This window comes from Polypterus senegalus, chromosome 15 (genome assembly GCF_016835505.1).
Source record: "Polypterus senegalus isolate Bchr_013 chromosome 15, ASM1683550v1, whole genome shotgun sequence".
In the NCBI taxonomy this organism is placed as follows: Eukaryota; Metazoa; Chordata; class Cladistia; order Polypteriformes; family Polypteridae; genus Polypterus; species Polypterus senegalus.
Window position 1 is genome coordinate 2636192 of NC_053168.1, and position 17171 is coordinate 2653362.

The 17171-nt window shown below is 43.2% G+C and overlaps 1 protein-coding gene across 1 annotated transcript in view; it reads right to left on the reverse strand.

The window, feature by feature from the left end:
• The window catches only part of capn7 (calpain 7), a 105858-nt gene that overhangs the window by 79694 nt on the left and 8993 nt on the right, over positions 1–17171 (reverse strand). Inside the window, exons 2-4 of the mRNA XM_039737641.1 lie at positions 16772–16880; positions 13115–13272; positions 7948–8015 (exon numbers count right to left, since the gene is read on the reverse strand). Coding sequence (XP_039593575.1) covers positions 7948–8015; positions 13115–13272; positions 16772–16880 — 335 coding nt within the window. The remainder of the gene's footprint in view (positions 1–7947; positions 8016–13114; positions 13273–16771; positions 16881–17171) is intronic.

Sequence of the window (17171 nt, forward strand, 5' to 3'; positions counted from 1 at the left end):
CCTGTCCTTGTCATGTGTTGCTCAATCTTATCCTTAATAATTCCTTCCATTAATTTTCCTGTGATGCTTGTTAAGCTTACTGGCCTATAGTTGCTTGGATCTGCCCTGTCACCCTTTTTATATAATGGGATGATATTTGCCATTTTCCAGTCCTTTGGAATCTCTCCAGTGCACAGTGACTTCCTAAAAATATGTGTCAAGGGTTTATATATGTACTCACTAGCCTCCTTAAGAACACGAGGATAAATATTATCTGGGCCTGGTGATTTGTTTGATTTCATCTTATTTAATCTGAGCAGCACTTCTCCCTCTACAATTTCCAAATCCCTCAGTACCTCCTTAGTAGTTGTGTTTACCTCTGGCAGGTTATCCACTTGCTCACTTGTAAACACCTCAGAAAAATGTAAGTTTAGGGCATCTGCTATTTCATTGTCTGTATCTTTTAATTCCCTTTACTATTCCTGATGCACTTGACCTCCTCCTTAACTGTTCTTTTACTACTAAAATACTGAAAGAATCTCTTGGGGTCTTCTTCCTTATCTGCTATATTCCTCTCCAACTGTCTTTTAGCCTCTCTGATATCCTTCTTAATTGTTGCCCTCATGTTCTCATACGCGCTACGGTTCTCTTTGCAGTCATTAGTCTTATATGCCTTATACAGCAGATTTTTCCTTTGCAACTTCTTTTTTAAATCTTTATTAATCCATCGTGGAGTTTTTTAGTTTCCTATTACTTCCAAATTTAGGTATGTATCTGTCCTGCATTACATGTTTTTAAACCTGTTCCACTGCTCCTCGACTGTCTCCACATTTAAAAGCTTATCCCAGTCTATCCTACTTAGACTTTGTCGCATCTGCTCAAAATTAGCCCTACTAAAGTTCAACTTAACAATTTTAGTCTTTGCATCTGTACTCTTACAAAATACTGAGAATTGTATTACATTATGGTCACTTGACCCTAGTGGTTCAATCACCTCTACACCCTCAATTCTATCCTGATTATTACAGAATACTAAATCCAGACAGGCTTCACCCCTTGTTGGTGCTTTAACATGCTGTTTTAAAAAACAGTCGCTGATTACTTCTAAAACTCCTGCTCTTGTGCTCCTCCATCTGTAAGGTTATCCCAGTTAATATTTGGATAATTAAAGTCCCCCATGACTATAATATCCCTCTGTAAACTTGCCTTTTGATATTACTAAAAGATGTGTGTTGAAATTACTGTCTGAATTGGGTGGTCTATAACACACTCCTAAAATGAGACCTTTTCCCTAATATTTTCCAGGCGAAGCCACATGTCCTCACTAAGATGGGGCTCATCATCCAACTGAAGATGACTTACATTTAATTCCTGTTTGGCATAAACAGCAACCCCACCTCCTTTTCTGTTCTGTCTATCCTTCCTAAAAATGTGTATCCCTCTATGTTACACTCATCCCCATCTTTGTTATTTAGCCAGGTTTCCGTTATTGCTATAATATCATAATTATGCTCTGCTACATACAACTCCAACTCACTTACCTTATTTTTGATACTTCTAGCATTAAGGCAAGCTATTTTTAATGTGTTAATCCTTCTATCTTTACGTGTTTGCTTAAAATTTACATTACTATGCATTTTTATTTCTACACCATTGTTTGTTCTTCCATGTATAGATCTAAATCTGGCCTGTCCTAAACTCCCTGCCCCCCATTCCCTAGTTTAAACAATCCTCGGCTAGCCTACACATACGCCTTCACAATACATTGGTGCCCCTCCGGTTCAGATGTAACCCGTCGCGGCGGAACAGGTCCCATCTGTTCCAAAAGGAGTCCCAATGCCCCATAAACCTATACCCTTCTACCCTGCACCAAGATTTGAGCCACGCGTTAAGCCTTCTAATCTCCTCAATCTTACCTGGACTGGCGCGTGGCACAGGCAGAACTTCGGAGAAGACTACCTTGTCAGTTCTGCTCCTCAGCTTGGTACCTAACTCTTTGAATTTGGATCGCAGAACTGACAGACTACCCTTATGTATGTCATTTGTTCCAACGTGGACAATGACAACTGGATCCACCCCCGCTCTGGCCAAGAGCCTATCCACCCTTCCAGGGAGGTCTCCCACCTGTGCTCCCGGAAGGCAACACACCATACGAGACTCTCTCTCTCTGGAGCACACCTGCGCTTCAATCCCCCTAATGATTGAGTCCCCAACTATCACTACCTCTCTCTTTTTGGGAACTGGTTTTGAGGTGGCCCGTTGGGGCTCCTCAACCCTGCCTACCACCTCAGAATTATCAGAGTCACCGTCCAGCTCGGCCAGGACATGATAACGGTTAGACACTTCTAATTCTGGGGTTGATGCCCCCGGATAAAAAAGAAATGTGGAAATAACAAACAAAAAATAAAATGAAGCATTTTTCTCCCATCTTGAGTAAAGGGAGCATTTCCACTGCTAAATACCCACCCACCCTCTCAGTAAGCTGTCGCCATCTCTTGTTTTCATAATCACATTACAACACTCGAGCAAAAGGATCTGAAACTTCCAGCAGCCTTGCTGGGCCCGACCTGCCTGAAGATCTCACTGTGGCCGAGGCCTCAATGTTGAGTACAATTAAGCTGGATGACCATTTCTCAGGTTATTCTTCAGGTTTGTTGTATTAGTTGCTTTGCTGGCTACCCTTTTTAAAGCATACGGGGCTGATAAGTTTGTTCAAATTATTCAAATTTTCTTTACCAACAGGTTAAAGGCTGCAATGTGCCCATATGGGTAAAGTTTTATTGGGTTTGGTGACAAAATCCATATTTTTGTTCACCCCTCTGTAAGCGCCATCAGCACAAGCTTCCAACCCAACCTCGGAGGTCACAGAACGCTTTACATATTTGGATAAATGAACATTAAGTGAGCAGGAACTTTGGAAGTTGGTCTAATTAGTTTTTGCGGCAAAGACAGTAATGCACAGATAAGACAGCGACAGCCAGACAGGAGAAGAGTTTGAATTGAATACATGGAGGCAGAACACATCTCAAAAGGACAACGATCTTCTATGATCAGCAATTACGTAATTATATGATCATCAGCACAGCCCTACTACCTAACTGAAGGGCACAAAGTGTTCTGTTCCAGGTCTGGAGGGAGCGGCTTACTCTGATTCTGACCACAGCACCCTCTCAGCTGCAAAACTACTTTGGCTCGAATCAAAGATAAAGAGTCTGATGAACCCAAGAGGATATTATCATCTATAAAACAGGATTTCCAAAGCAAATACTCATTAAATATCATATACAGTGCATTCGGAAAGTATTCACAGCGCATCACTTTTTCCACATTTTGTTATGTTACAGCCTTAATTCCAAAATGGATTCAATTCATTTTTTTCCTCAGAATTCTACACACAACACCCCATAATGACAACGTGAAAAAAGTTTACTTGAGGTTTTTGCAAATTTATTAAAAATAACAAAACTGATAAATCCCATGTCCATAAGTATTCACAGCCTTTGCTCAATACTTTGTCGATGCACCTTTGGCAGCAATTCCAGCCTCAAGTCTTTTTGAATATGATGCCACAAGCTTGGCACACCTATCCTTGGCCAGTGTCGCCCATTCCTCTTTGCAGCACCTCTCAAGCTCCATCAGGTTGGATGGGAAGCGTCGGTGCACAGCCATTTTAAGATCTCTCCAGAGATGTTGAATCGGATTCAAGTCTGGGCCACTCGAGGACATTCACAGAGTTGTCCTGAAGCCACTCCTAGTCTTCCTTGGCTTATAAGTAATCAAGTGAAGCTTTGCTTGACTTTGTGACTTTACTGAACTGGAAGGCAGTTAACTGGAATTTTTGTTTTCCACTCCTCTGCTGTCAAATGGCCACACCAATTATATTTTAATGCACTTTACGTGGTCAGGGATTTTTCATGTTAATTGTTGAAATAGCTCACTTTTACTACGTGTTTCTGTGTGTAAATATGAAATGGTTTCAATAATTTAACATTAGAGTACATTAGTAAGTGTAATCCCTCCAAACCTGTACTCAGGCAAGTTTACGTTACAAAAAGAATGGAAGTGAGTATGTGACAACTGAATACACAAACCAAATATTATTTTACACGAACAAAAGGAAAAAGAAAAAGATAAATAAATAAAAATAATGATGATTTTCAGCAGATTTAAAATACGCTACCACAGCAATCGGACTTGGGGTCAAGCAGGTAAACTGCAAAGTCGACTGAACTCCGAGCTGAAGTGAAAGTGAATGTAAAAAACAGACCCGCAGGGCCAGTCCTCATCTTTGAGAGACTGCTTGGATGGAACAGACTTCTGAACGGCGACTTCCGTTTGTGGACCCAGCAAGCTGGACCCTCTGTATTCAAAGACAACAAAAAAATGAAAGGAACACTTTGAAAACTCATCAGATCTCAAAGGAATAAACATCCTGCTGGCCGTCTGTACTGATATGGTAAATTGTGAGGAACGAAAGGATGGAAATGAAAAGGATCAACCTACAGAGGGACCCTCGAAAATCAGAGTCAACAAATGAGGCGGCAGGCAGGCAGGCAGGCAGGCAGGCGAGTCCACGACCCTGTTCAGGAATAAGTGGGTTAGAAAATGACTAAGAATTAAATATGCGGGTACGCCTTACAGCATCAACACTTTAGGATCTCAGATTTGTCTCGTTTCCACTATATGCGTGTGTGTGTGTTTGTATGTATATACAGTATCTCATAAAAGTGAGTCCACCCCTCCCATTTTTGTAAATATTTGATTCTATCTTTTCATGGGACAACACTGAAGATATGACACTTTGATCCAATGTCAAGTAGTCCGTGTACAGCTTGTATAACAATGCAAATTTGCTGTCCCCTCAAAATAACTCAACACATAGCCATTAATGTCTAAACTGCTGGCAATAAAAGTGAGTCCACCCCAAAGTGAAAAATGTCCAAAGTGTGCCCAAAGTGTCAATATTTTGTGTGGCCGCCCACCATTATTTTCACAGCACTGCCATAACTCTCTTGGGCATGGAGTTCACACGAGCTTCACAGGTTGCCACTGGAATCCTCTTCCGCTGGTGGATGTTAGAGACCTTGCGCTCCTTCACCTTCCATTTGAGGATAGGGTTCAGTTCTGGAGACCTGCTTGGCCAGTCCAGCACCTTTACTCTCAGGTGTGTTTGGGTCGTTATCATGTTGGCATACTGCCCTGCGGCCCAGATTCTGAAGGGAGGCGATCACGCTCTGCTTTAGTATGTCACAGTATATGTTGGCATTCATGGTTCCCTCAATGAACTGTAGCTCCCCAGTGCTGGCAGCACTCACGCAGCTCCAAACCATGAGACTCCCACCACCACACTTGACTGTAGGCAAGTCACACTTGTCTTTGTACTCCTCAACCTGGTTGCGCCACACACGCTTGACACCATCTGAACCAAGTAAGTTGATCTTGGTCTCCTCAGACCACAGGACATGGTTCCAGTAATCCATGTCCTTAGTCTGTTTGCTTGGTTTCTTGTGCATCATCTTTAGAAGGTGCTTCCTTCTGGGACGACAGCCATGCAGACCAATTTGATGCAGTGTGCGGCGGGCATATGGTCTGAGCACTGCCAGGCTGACCCCCCACCCCTTCAACCTCTGCAGCAATGATGGCAGCACTCATACGTCTACAGTATGGATATGACGCTGAGCACATGCACTCATCTCCTTTGGTCGACCATAGCGAGGCCTGTTCTGAGTGGAACCTGTCCTGTTAAACCTGTCGCTGTGTGGTCTTGGCCACCGTGCTGCAGCTCAGTTTCAGGGTGTTGGAAATCTTCTTATGGCCTCAGCCATCTTTATGGAGAGCAACAATTCTTTTGTTCAGATCCTCAGAGAGTTCTTTGCCATGGGGTGCCATGTTGAACTTCCAGTGACCAGTATGAGAGAGTGTGAGAGCAATAACACCAAACTTAACACACCTGAGACCTTGTAACACTAACGAGTCACATGACACCGGGGAGTGAAAATGGCTAATCGGGCACAATTTGGACATTTTTCACTTGGGGTGGACTCACTTTTGCTGCCAGCAGTTCAGACGTTAATGGCTGTGTGTTGAGTTATCTTGAGGGGACAGCAGATTTGCATTGTGATACAAGCTGTACACGGACTACTTGACATTGGATCAAAGTGTCATATCTTCAGTGTTGTCCCATGAAAAGACAGAATAAAATAGTTACAAAAAAGTGAGGGGTGTACTCACTTTTATGAGATACTGTATATTGTGGCTGGCAGACGGCCGGATTCCATGCCCAGCCGGGACGCTCCTTCGACAATTGGTCCAGGGGAACAGCCATGGGCGGCACACTACATCCCCCGGAACGTAAGGTGGCGACCCCCCCATGTTGCATCGGGGCCACAGATATTGGACTCCTGAGCTCAGCCCTGATGGGGACTGTGGCCACCGCCAGGGGGAGCTGCATGGCTTCCTGAGCCTGTGTGGGCGGGAATGCAGCCCACCCGGAAGTGCAGCAGGATCTAGGTCACTAATCACCTGAAGCACTTCCAGGTGGGCTATAAAAGGGAGCCAGCAGCCACCATCAGCAGCCAGAGTCGGAAGGAGGAGGACAATGCTTCCCGAGAGGAGTGGTGATGAAGACCATTATGCTTGTGAACACAGGGACTGTGTTGTGGCTGAGGGGCACGGGGAAGATGTGTCCCCCCAGCTGAAGAAAAATAAATATTTGTTGTATTTTTACGCATACCTCCCTGTCTCTCTGTGCCGGGTCGGGTGCCAATATAGTGCCTTTCACAATACGTATATGTATATATTAAAAATACATTTTGTTTTCTTCTTGAGCTTCACTAAAGTTTTAGTTTCCCCTTGGGGGCAAATAAAGTATATCTAAAATCTAAATCTAAGTCATACTTTGTGGATTCAGAAAGTCTGCAAACCCCTTGACTTTTTTCATACTTTACTCTATTGTAGATTTCATTTGCCATTTTTATTGGCTCCAGCAGACCCCCATGACCCTGTAGTTAGGATATAGCGGGTTGGATAATGGATGGATGGATGGATCGATGGATTTGCCACTTTTGCCCATTGCTCTACACTCAATAACCCAGAACGGCAAAGTGCAATGATGCTTATAAAAAGGTTTTCAAATGTATTAAAAATATAAAAAGTGAACTCTCGCTCTCGTACTGAAGTATTCAGACCCTTTGCTGTGGCACTCCAACTAGTGGTCCGCTGTATCCTGTCTGCTTTACTTCTCCACTGCGTAACTAAAATTGGAGTCTAATAAGGCTGTGGCTTTAAAGACACAGCTGTACTGGATCTGGAATTGTAAAAGATCACGTAAATACCATGGATATAAAAACTCAAAATGGCTTCAGTCTGGCCTTGTTCACCTGAGCTAAATAACTACATTGACAAAAAAATCCATCCATCCAGCATCCAACTCGCTATATCCTAACTACAGGGCCACAGGGGTCTGCTGGAGCCAATCCCAACCAGCACAGGATGCAAGGCAGGAAACAAACCCCGGGCAGGGCGCCAGCCCACCGCAGTGACCAAAAAATGTAAAAAGAAAAAACCCAAACAACCCGACGCTGTGGTTTCAGACCATCGTATTAAGAGGAGTAAACGTTAGCCTGGACCTGTGACTGTGTGTGGTGATGACCTGTGCACAGATGGCTCTTGCTTTGTGGCCTTTGTATGCGTGTCATTCAGAATTCAGGAAATTAATGAATCATTGAAGGGGACAAAAACTGAAAGAAACTGAGCTACATGATGTTTCAAAACTATTAAGAGCCACACACAGCTAACTATCCCCTTCTAAGTAGTACGTACTTCTCCTTGTATATGCAATTGTCATTTTAGATTCTTGATTTACGGCCCGGCCACACACACAATCCACATTTGTCAATGGCAGAAACACTCCAGACAAGGCTGCCTGGCTTATTCTGGATATTCACCGATGCACAGGGAACAACCAACCTGTCCAGAGCTTGACGAGCCAACTGCTTTAACTTCATCTGGAAGGCTGAGTCTGTGGCTTCATTAGCCTGAAAAGTAACAACAACAAGAGCTTTTATTTATTTATGTAGCACATGAGCTGAAAGTGCTTAACTAGATGAAATAAAAAGGAAGGTCATATAAAACACAAGCAAACCAGATTAGGCAATAATAATTATACAGAATGAAACAAAGAAAAATTAGAAGTGGTCTCCCTGTGACTTTCTCGTAAACTCAAATATGGGGACGGATATTTGAGGAGTAAACCGCAAGACAAGGATTATATTTTTATAAAGGGTGGCGCATGAAAAACTGAACTGTCTCCGCCTGGCTGGCTCGAGCTATTATAAAGGCGGGTGCCGTCGTGATCGCAATGGGGTCAGCAGCCCCAACTGTGCATTAGTAAGGGAGCTGTAAGCCGGTGGGTATGCCGTCTTTCAACAGGATGGAGCAACATGTCACACACCTCGCGAGTCACTTTCTTGAAATCACAACGTCTTCACAGAGGAACGAACTGTCAGCAAAGGTTTGTCGCCACCAAGATCACCAGACCTTTCCACTTGCGAGTTTTACCTGTGGGGCAATCTGAAGGGAAAAGTGTATGTCAATAATCCAAAAGACATTAGAGGAACTGAAGGACGACATTCAGAGTGAAACTGGAAAACCTGAAACGGCTGAGCTGCATCGCATCTATGACAATATGGTGCGGCGTGCAGAAAAGAGTATTGACGCACAAGGAATTCATTTCCAACACCTCATCCAACCAGTAAGTACAGATTTTTGTATTGGATATCTTTTGATTCGAGTACGGGCTAAGAAACGTACATCGATGTTAGAGTCGGAGATGGTTCGGCTTTTTGAGCGCCACCCTGTATTATATGTACATTAAAGAACCATCAACAACAAATCAAATCATATTAATAATATACAGTAATCCCTCGCTATAACGAGCTTCGACTTTTGCGGCTTCACTCTATCGCGGATTTTATATGTAAGCATATCTAAATATATAATGAGGATTTTTTGCTGCTCCGTGGGTTTCTGTGAACGATGGGTCTTTTTATTTCTGGTACATGCTTCCTCAGTTGGTTTCATACAAGGGACGCTATTGGCGGATGGCTGAGAACCTACCCAATCAGAGCACGCAGTTAAGTTCAACGTGTTTCGCTGTGTAAAGAGTTAACTTTTGTGCATTTTCTTGCAGACGAATAAGAGAACACAAAGGGTTTATGCTGTATCACTGTGTGGGAAAAGTTTCTAAGAGTGTGGAAGAGTTTATAAGGGCTTAAAATATATAAAAATAACCAGTTTTTACTTCGCGGATTTTCACCTTTACCGGTGGAGTTCTGGAACGCAACCCCTGCGATAGGTGAGGGATGACTGTATTAAACAATTATTATAAAAGTAAAGTTGAAGAAATCCAACTCTGCAGCTGCATGAATAAAAGGTAAAGTACCACTGCCGGTTAACGAAAATCGCTCAGAAGTTGATAGAGATGTACGTTTTGTACCGCATACATGCATCCAGAATTTGGTTGACCACAGTGAAAGCAAACTCAGGTTATCATGTTTATACACACAGGCAGACAGAATTCCAAAATCACGACATTGAATTTTTGGACGATTCCAATACTTTCCCTATACTTTATATACAAGAAAGTAAAAAGGTGAGGTTAGGTGGCCGCGAGGACAGAAAAAAAAGACGACAAATAAATAAATAATTAAATAATCAACAAATAATTATCCTGTAACACAGTGCATCATTTAGGGGAAATGGGGAAACATTAGCGCAACAGCTTTGTAAGAATTAGCGAATATAAATATTTCTTTTAAGTAAAAAAAACAAAATGCCTGACTAGGTCTGCCTACCAGAGTAGAATGCTGATCATCATAATCACAAATGAAAATGTGCTGCACAAATAACTGATGTAGCAAGTGAAGTGTCACCAGGGTAGCACACTGCCTGGAAGTAAAAGGCAGTTGGTATTCGCCTTTTTCTCGCATTTCTTCTTCCACAATTCTTGCCACTTGACTCCCTAAAGAAAGTTCCACGTGACCACCTTTGGAAAAGGGGATCAGCAAAAAAAGAAAAAACCTCACAAAACTCCCACGTTGATGAGCATCAAAAGCACACCATAAAACAACACTGCAGAGGATGAGCGCTGTGACCCATTATTAACACTCGTGTCCAGCAGAGGTTTTATAAGAACTGGGTGCTTATTAATGATGAAATGAGTTCTGTTTGTGCTAAAGCAGCAGTACTCGTCTGTAGTGTGAGCAGAGCACAGGCTTTCTGCGTTAGAAATGGCCGAAGCAGCAACACACTACAGTATCAAAAGACACACAAAAAACTCCAACCCTAACCTGCATCATTGAAGGCCGAGATCAGCCAGACAGCACCGGCCCACATGCTTGTTTTATCCAAATGAACGTCAAACAGAGGTTTTTATTCTCCTTTCCCAACTGGCGTTGAAAGCCATAAGAACGCATCGTCTTGTGTGTTTATATGTGCCTGTCTGAGGTGCGCGTGTTACTCTATGTTATCATACTTTGTGTTTACCTGTAAACTTGTTACAGCACTCAGTGAAGGGAGCTATACAAAAATAAGAAATAAACTGAAATGAAATGAACTGAATATCTCGACTGTGATAAAAGGAGCTATATAGCACCTGACTCGGCACAGACTCACACGGAGGCATGTGTAAAATCCAACAAAAGCCTTTATTTTTCTTCAGCTGGAGGGCACGTCTTCCCCGTGAACCATCCAGCCACAGCACGGTCCCAGAGCACTTTAATCAAATCACCACAACACTCCCATTTGGCACCACCACTCCTCCTTGGCAACCTCGCCCTCTTCCTCCCAATTCTGGCTCCCGAGTGGTGGTTGCTGGCCCTTTTTATAGCCCACCCGCTGTAGAGTTGTCCAAGTCGGCTCAGGGACCCATGCAGCACCCCCAGGCGGCAACCCCAGATCCCAACAGACCCATGGTGCCCTGCGGGAAACTGAGGCACCATCGTCAGCCAGGGAGGCTGCCACCAAGCATCCCAGGAGAGGTACTGAGGAGTCTATGGTTGCTCTCCCGGAACATATGTAGAAGGGCTGTCCCGGCCACCCACCACACTATATATAAAAAATCCTGTCTGTCTGTCTGTCTGCTTTTCATGAGAGAACTGCTTAACACATTATTACTTTTTTTTTCTATAATTTGATTTTATGACTTCTCTCATCGCGCTCATCATTCATTTGCTGGAGGCTACAGGCCAATGGGAGTTGGAAGTGTGACGTCAGGAGTGGGGAGTCCTCACTCACGCGCCAGCCTCGGAGTGCAAACCTGACATCCACTTATCTAGCGAACGAGAGAACCACTTAACGGATTTATATCAGGTTTTTTTTTTTTCTAGAATTTGCTTGAACATTCCAGTTGATTTTGTGACTTCTCTCGTCATGCTAAGTGTCGTAGTTTGCCTGCAGCACCAATTTATTTGCACGAAATTGAGAGACGCAGCGGGGCGGAGCCCAACTCACTCACACGCCAGCCTCGGGGTGTATAGCTTACCTCCGCTTAGCTAGCGAACGAAAGAACCACTTAACGGATTTATATCAGGTTTTTTTTTTGCAAGAATTTGCTTGAACATTTCAGTCGATTTTGCGACTTCTCTTGTTGCGCCAAGTATCATTGTTCATTTGCATGAGCGATATATTCGCACTAATCCAAGAGACAGAGGCTGTGGGCCAAGGAGAGGGGGAAGCGTGACATCAGGAGTGGGGAGCCTGGCAGAATACAAAAAGGCCAAGGACCCAGTCTGGAAGATCCTAGGACAATCACCCAGTGTTCTTCATCATTATTCACCATTTGCTGTATTTCTACAATGATATTATTCCTTTCACTGTACATAACTTTGACTTTGCTAGTTAATAAATTGTTAATTACTGCATGCCACGTCTGATCTTTGATTCTGCTTATCGAGACTATTAACACTGTAATGGTGAGCACACACCGGAGAATCAGTCTTAGAGGGTCACAGTTTGAATATTCATAATCGGTGAACATTCTGCTTACATCTCAGTTCCGAATTAAACGTAACACACGTTCAGTTAAGCCACCTGGCCTCTGAGGCTTCACAAGCTAATGAATGGCGCTAAGCCTCTAAGGTTACAGTGGCATGCAAAAGAATTCAATCCCCTTGAAAAATCATCCTGATTCTCTGCATGACAAAAGATTTGCCCACCTGTTTATCCATTCAGTATTTTTAACGTACCGTAACAACACATTTCACACTAAGTATCATGGTTCGCTTGCAGGAGTGATGTATTCGCGCTAATCCGAGACAGAGGGGAGCGGGAAGCGTGACCTCAGGAGTGGGGAGCCGGGCGGGGCCATCCTAACCGTCCTGTTTCACTACTAAGTGGGCAGAGCCGCGGGGGACGGCTGGTATAAAATAAGGAGCAGTGACTCGTGTAAGATCTGTTCGTCTGTAACTTTCATAAAGTGCATTAATAAGGGCTGTGCATTAAATTGGATTCGGTAATCAGAACGTAAGCCTGCTGATATTGATGAAATCACTAAAATGCACCTCTGGGGGTCTTTTCTGTCTACTGCTTTCAGGTAATTCAAAGCTTCCACCCAATGTACTTGTTACGTTTATTTATTTATTTATTAATTGTATTATTTGTCCCGTGAGTCTGTATCTTTGTTTTTTAGGTTTCCGCTTCTGTATGCATTTGAATTTCTCCGTGGGATTAATGATGTTTATCTAATCTACATTGGGGTAAGTTTCTGTATATATTGGGCAGGGGTCCTTAAACGTTATAATCCAATTTGAAAACTGGTACTGTACTGGGACCCAAGAAGAGGATTTTTATTATTATTATCATAGTGACAATGGAGGCACAAAGAGACAAATAGCAATGGACATATAATAAAAAAGTAAACGCTTTTGTTTCCCTTCAAGCATATTTCTCACATGAACGTTACTAAAAGAAAAGTGGGAGACAAACGTATCGTTAAATCAAGTCCCAGGGGTCTATCCCAGAAACCACTGGGTGCAAGGCAGGAAGAGTCCCCGTGCAGAATGGCATCCCATTACTGAGTGAACACACACAAACACAGACACACACAGACACACACAGAAGATATGCAGCCGCCTACCGTTTGTATGCACAGCTCCACTGCTTGTGTGTACAGCTCAATGGCTTCTTCATTGTTGCCCTTCTCATCTTCGTCAAAGGCCTGTGTGACCAGGAAGTAGGCCCGCTCCATGTCCAACTGATGTTTGGACTTCAAAGGATCAGCTCCCTGGGCTTCAACTAAAAGAAAAACAAAATTAAAACCCGCAGGCTGGCATCTCTTAAAGGTCTGATGGTGGCCTTTCCTCCCATTTTGTTTCCGGGGCTTTGTTATTAGAATTGTCTTCAGCAACAAATTCAGAAAAAGTCAACAAATAGAACGTCTTTCATGATTTGCTTTATGATCAAATGGACTCAAGCCCTCCACTAGGCACTCTCTGGATTTAAGAACCTAAACTTTGCAAGTCATAAATAGCCGGGCAGTTTCCCAGTGATCAGGAATATCCAATATAAAACTAACAAATCAATACCCAGAAAGTTTTCATTTACAATACTTAAAGGGTTTAGAGGTGCAGTGAAACAGGCAGAGTGACAACAAGGCTGGCATGGCTGCCTACTCTATCTCCTAATCGGCACCACAAGGGCAGTTCTTAGAAATTCTTTTTTTTTTTTTTGGTTCATCTCACAAATTCAACATACAAATCTTTATGTTGGCGCCACCCTCGGTGGGCACTCAGATGACGTAAAGAAGACATGTGCCCCTCTTCCGAGCTTCTTGCTTTGGTGGTAAATACAACACCACCATTTATTTCTGTCGCACATTTTCATACAAGTGATGAAGCTCAAAGTGCTTTACAAGATGAAGAAAGGAAAAAGAAAAATATAAAATAAGATTAGACAATACAAAGTAATAAAGAATAAAGTACGGTCCGGTGGCCAAATGAAGGTTTGTGCTCTGCAACTTAGTGTATGCTGTTATGGTGTATAAAATCTGTACATTTTGGTTTCCATTATATTTTGTTCGAGACAAGACAACAGATGAACTAAGACAAATTAAAGCAGGTTTTCTTCCCTTACACCTTACTTTTATAACACTTGTTCATAAAAGTGCTAATTTGGTGTACAGCCTGGGAAAGGATGCTGAGCAGATACCTCAGGCTATTGATTACTTTATGGATGGACATCTGAAACAACAATTTGGTTTACAGCCTGGGACAGGAAGAACTACTGATACCTCAAAATACATCAAAGGTTTTGTTGTGTGGGAAAATGGACAGTGAATTAATTCATCAATCATTTGGACAGCCAACCAATCAGGTGAATGTGTTGTGAAATCAAGGCATGACATTTCATAATAAATATGCCTTGGTTTGAGATAGAAGAGAGAAGCAAAGGGAGAAGAAGAGAGAAGATGAGAAGAAGAAGAAGAGGAGGAACTGACGAAGACGGCCCTGGTCGTCAGAAAGGCATCATGAACATCGATTGCTAAATCAAACGCCTCCCTGGGACATTCATCCTTGCCATCTGTAACTTTTTCGTAAGCTTTTTCTAAAGACTATATATATTCAGACTTTCCTATCAGTACCTATTTTCTATTATTCTTTGTTCCAGTGGTATTATTATTCTTCTTGTAATAAATACCCTGCTGATTTTAACTTTCTATGCTTTGTCTTAATGTCTAGAGTGATTGAAGTAATAAGTTAGATTTCTTTGAGCCACTGGTGACAGCCGGATTTTTGCCATTATTTCTGTGCTGCGGGGTTTATAAGGCTGAGCGTGAGAGCGCTACTCAATAGTTAGGGACAATACGATAAAGAAGGTGTTCTTGGCTGATAAATGGCTCAGAGTGCTGAGTCTTTGTGTGTTTAAATGTATTCTTGTAGACCAAAAGTAATATTTAGGTCTGAGATATCATTAAAACATTGTATTGTTGTTCGTGCCGAAAATAAGGAAGTCTCTTGAAGTGCTGAATGACAGGCTGTTATTCCTACAACACTTGTGTGGTTTAAAGTGCTAAGGGTTAATCAGGTTGTGTATGTGTGTGTGTGTGTCATTCATGGGGCACTGTTGTGGTTAGGGTCTGTGTGTGTGTGTGTTCATCTTAACGTGCAACAGTAGACCAACCCGATAACGAACCTGACGAGAACACTTACCCTTGAGGAAACAGGTAAAGGGTAAGTAGAGAGAAATACTACGATAATACATATGCAAAATATATACGAATAAACGCATTTAACAAAGGACTCCATAATGCACACAGTTTACTGCCGAATTCTACTACGAAGTTTCACGTTTGATTTTCTTTTTTAGTAACTGGGCCTCACTTTATGTGAAGTAACCTCACGCAGAATTAATACATGACAACATTTTTTAAGGCTGACTAAGCAGCTGTTACCATTGCAGGCCTGCATGATGGGAGAGTTTATCTTGGTGGTCCCAATAGTCTTAGATTCTTTATGCCCAAGGCAGCTAGAGGGGGTCTTTTTTAATAACTGCACGTTATGGCGGACATTTCCTCTCCCTACACTCCCTATGTCTGGCTCGTTATCTCGGACTTCAGCGGATCAGATGTTTGTACACATCTCAGGATTCACTGTGCCACTGCTGTCAGTCGCTCCATCACCAATGAAGAGAAGTGTGCCAGGACCTGTGCCAGCCACACATGCCTAAGCCAGAACACCCCCAGCACCGCCATGTTTAACAGATGAGATGGTCTGCTTTGCGCTTCCTTGTCGTGTCCACACTTGCTCTCGCCGTCACTCTGATGAGGTTCATCTTTGTCACCTTTGTCCACAAGACCTTTTCCCAGAATTCTACAGACTCTTTGACGTCCTTTTTTGCAAACTGTAAACTGGCCCTCCTTTTTTTGTGGTTTCCATCTTGCAGTGTGGCCGCTGTGTTTGTGTTCATGAAGTCTTCACACACACACACACACACACCCACATCGGCCCCCTGAAGACTACTTCTGATCTGTCAGACAGGCGTTTTGTGTCTTTTTCTTGACCATCGTGAGGATTCTTCTGTCGTCAGCAGTGGTGGTCTTCCTTGGCCTACCAGTCGCTGTGTGATTCCTGAGCCCACCGGTGTGTTCTTTCTTCTTCATGATATTCCAGACAGTTGATTTCAGTCATCTTCTGGTTTCACTGATGTCTCCAATGGTTTCTTGTTTTTCATCCTCATGGTGGCTTCTTTGACTTTCATTGTCACAGCTCTTGTCCTCATGTTGAAGAATGGCAACTACAGACCCCAAAGGGTAGAATCAAGCTGAGGGGTCTTATGAAACCATGAAACCCACCTGAGGAATCACAAACGCCTGTGATGCCAATTGCTGCCCTAAAATGGGGGGACCGTGTAGAGAAAGTGTGCAGTGACAGAAATGGCTGCAAATCCCCATAAGTTAATGTCTGCCATGTGCACTTTAATCAAGTTAGATCTGAAGTGTTTGATTTGTAATCTTAAACTGTGGAGCAGTTGGCTAAACAACATTATGGGGGCACTGTATTTTACTGTCAACACTCCAGCCACAGACACGGAGGGGTCACGGCCAGCAGCACACGCATCTCCCCACCTTTGCTGAAGAGAACAGAACGTCTTTCCTTTTTACTGCTCTACAAATTCAAACGCTGTCTGATTCTGCCACGTTTCACTTTACACCCTAAACCCTCAGAAAAGCCCCCAGGAGGGTTCTACCGATGCCAACGTGACGTCATTACAGAGGTGGAGACGGCAGACTCGGTACCTGCTGAATGCAGAGCTTCAACTCTGTCTAAATATTCCGTGATTTTTTCTTGGATGTTCTCCAGTTTTGATCCCGCCATGCCAGCATAAATCAGGGCCTGAGCAGCCTCCTGTAATGAGAAAAAGAAGAGGAAACGTGAAGAGGAATCGTCTTTCTGAAATGAAGAGGACTGTAAAGAGCACAGCTGGAGGGTCAGAGCTAAACACGCAGGCACTGCACTTCGGTCACACGGCCAAGCTGGCTCTAGTGGCAGGTCGGCCATTTCTGGGTTCGGCACACATCAAATATCACACAGAAAGATGAGCCCAGGGTTAAGACTAAGAGGCTGCTTATCTTTGTCAACGGATGGATGGATGGATGGATGAAGGTCTTACTTTGCAAACCGGACAAACCTGAACTG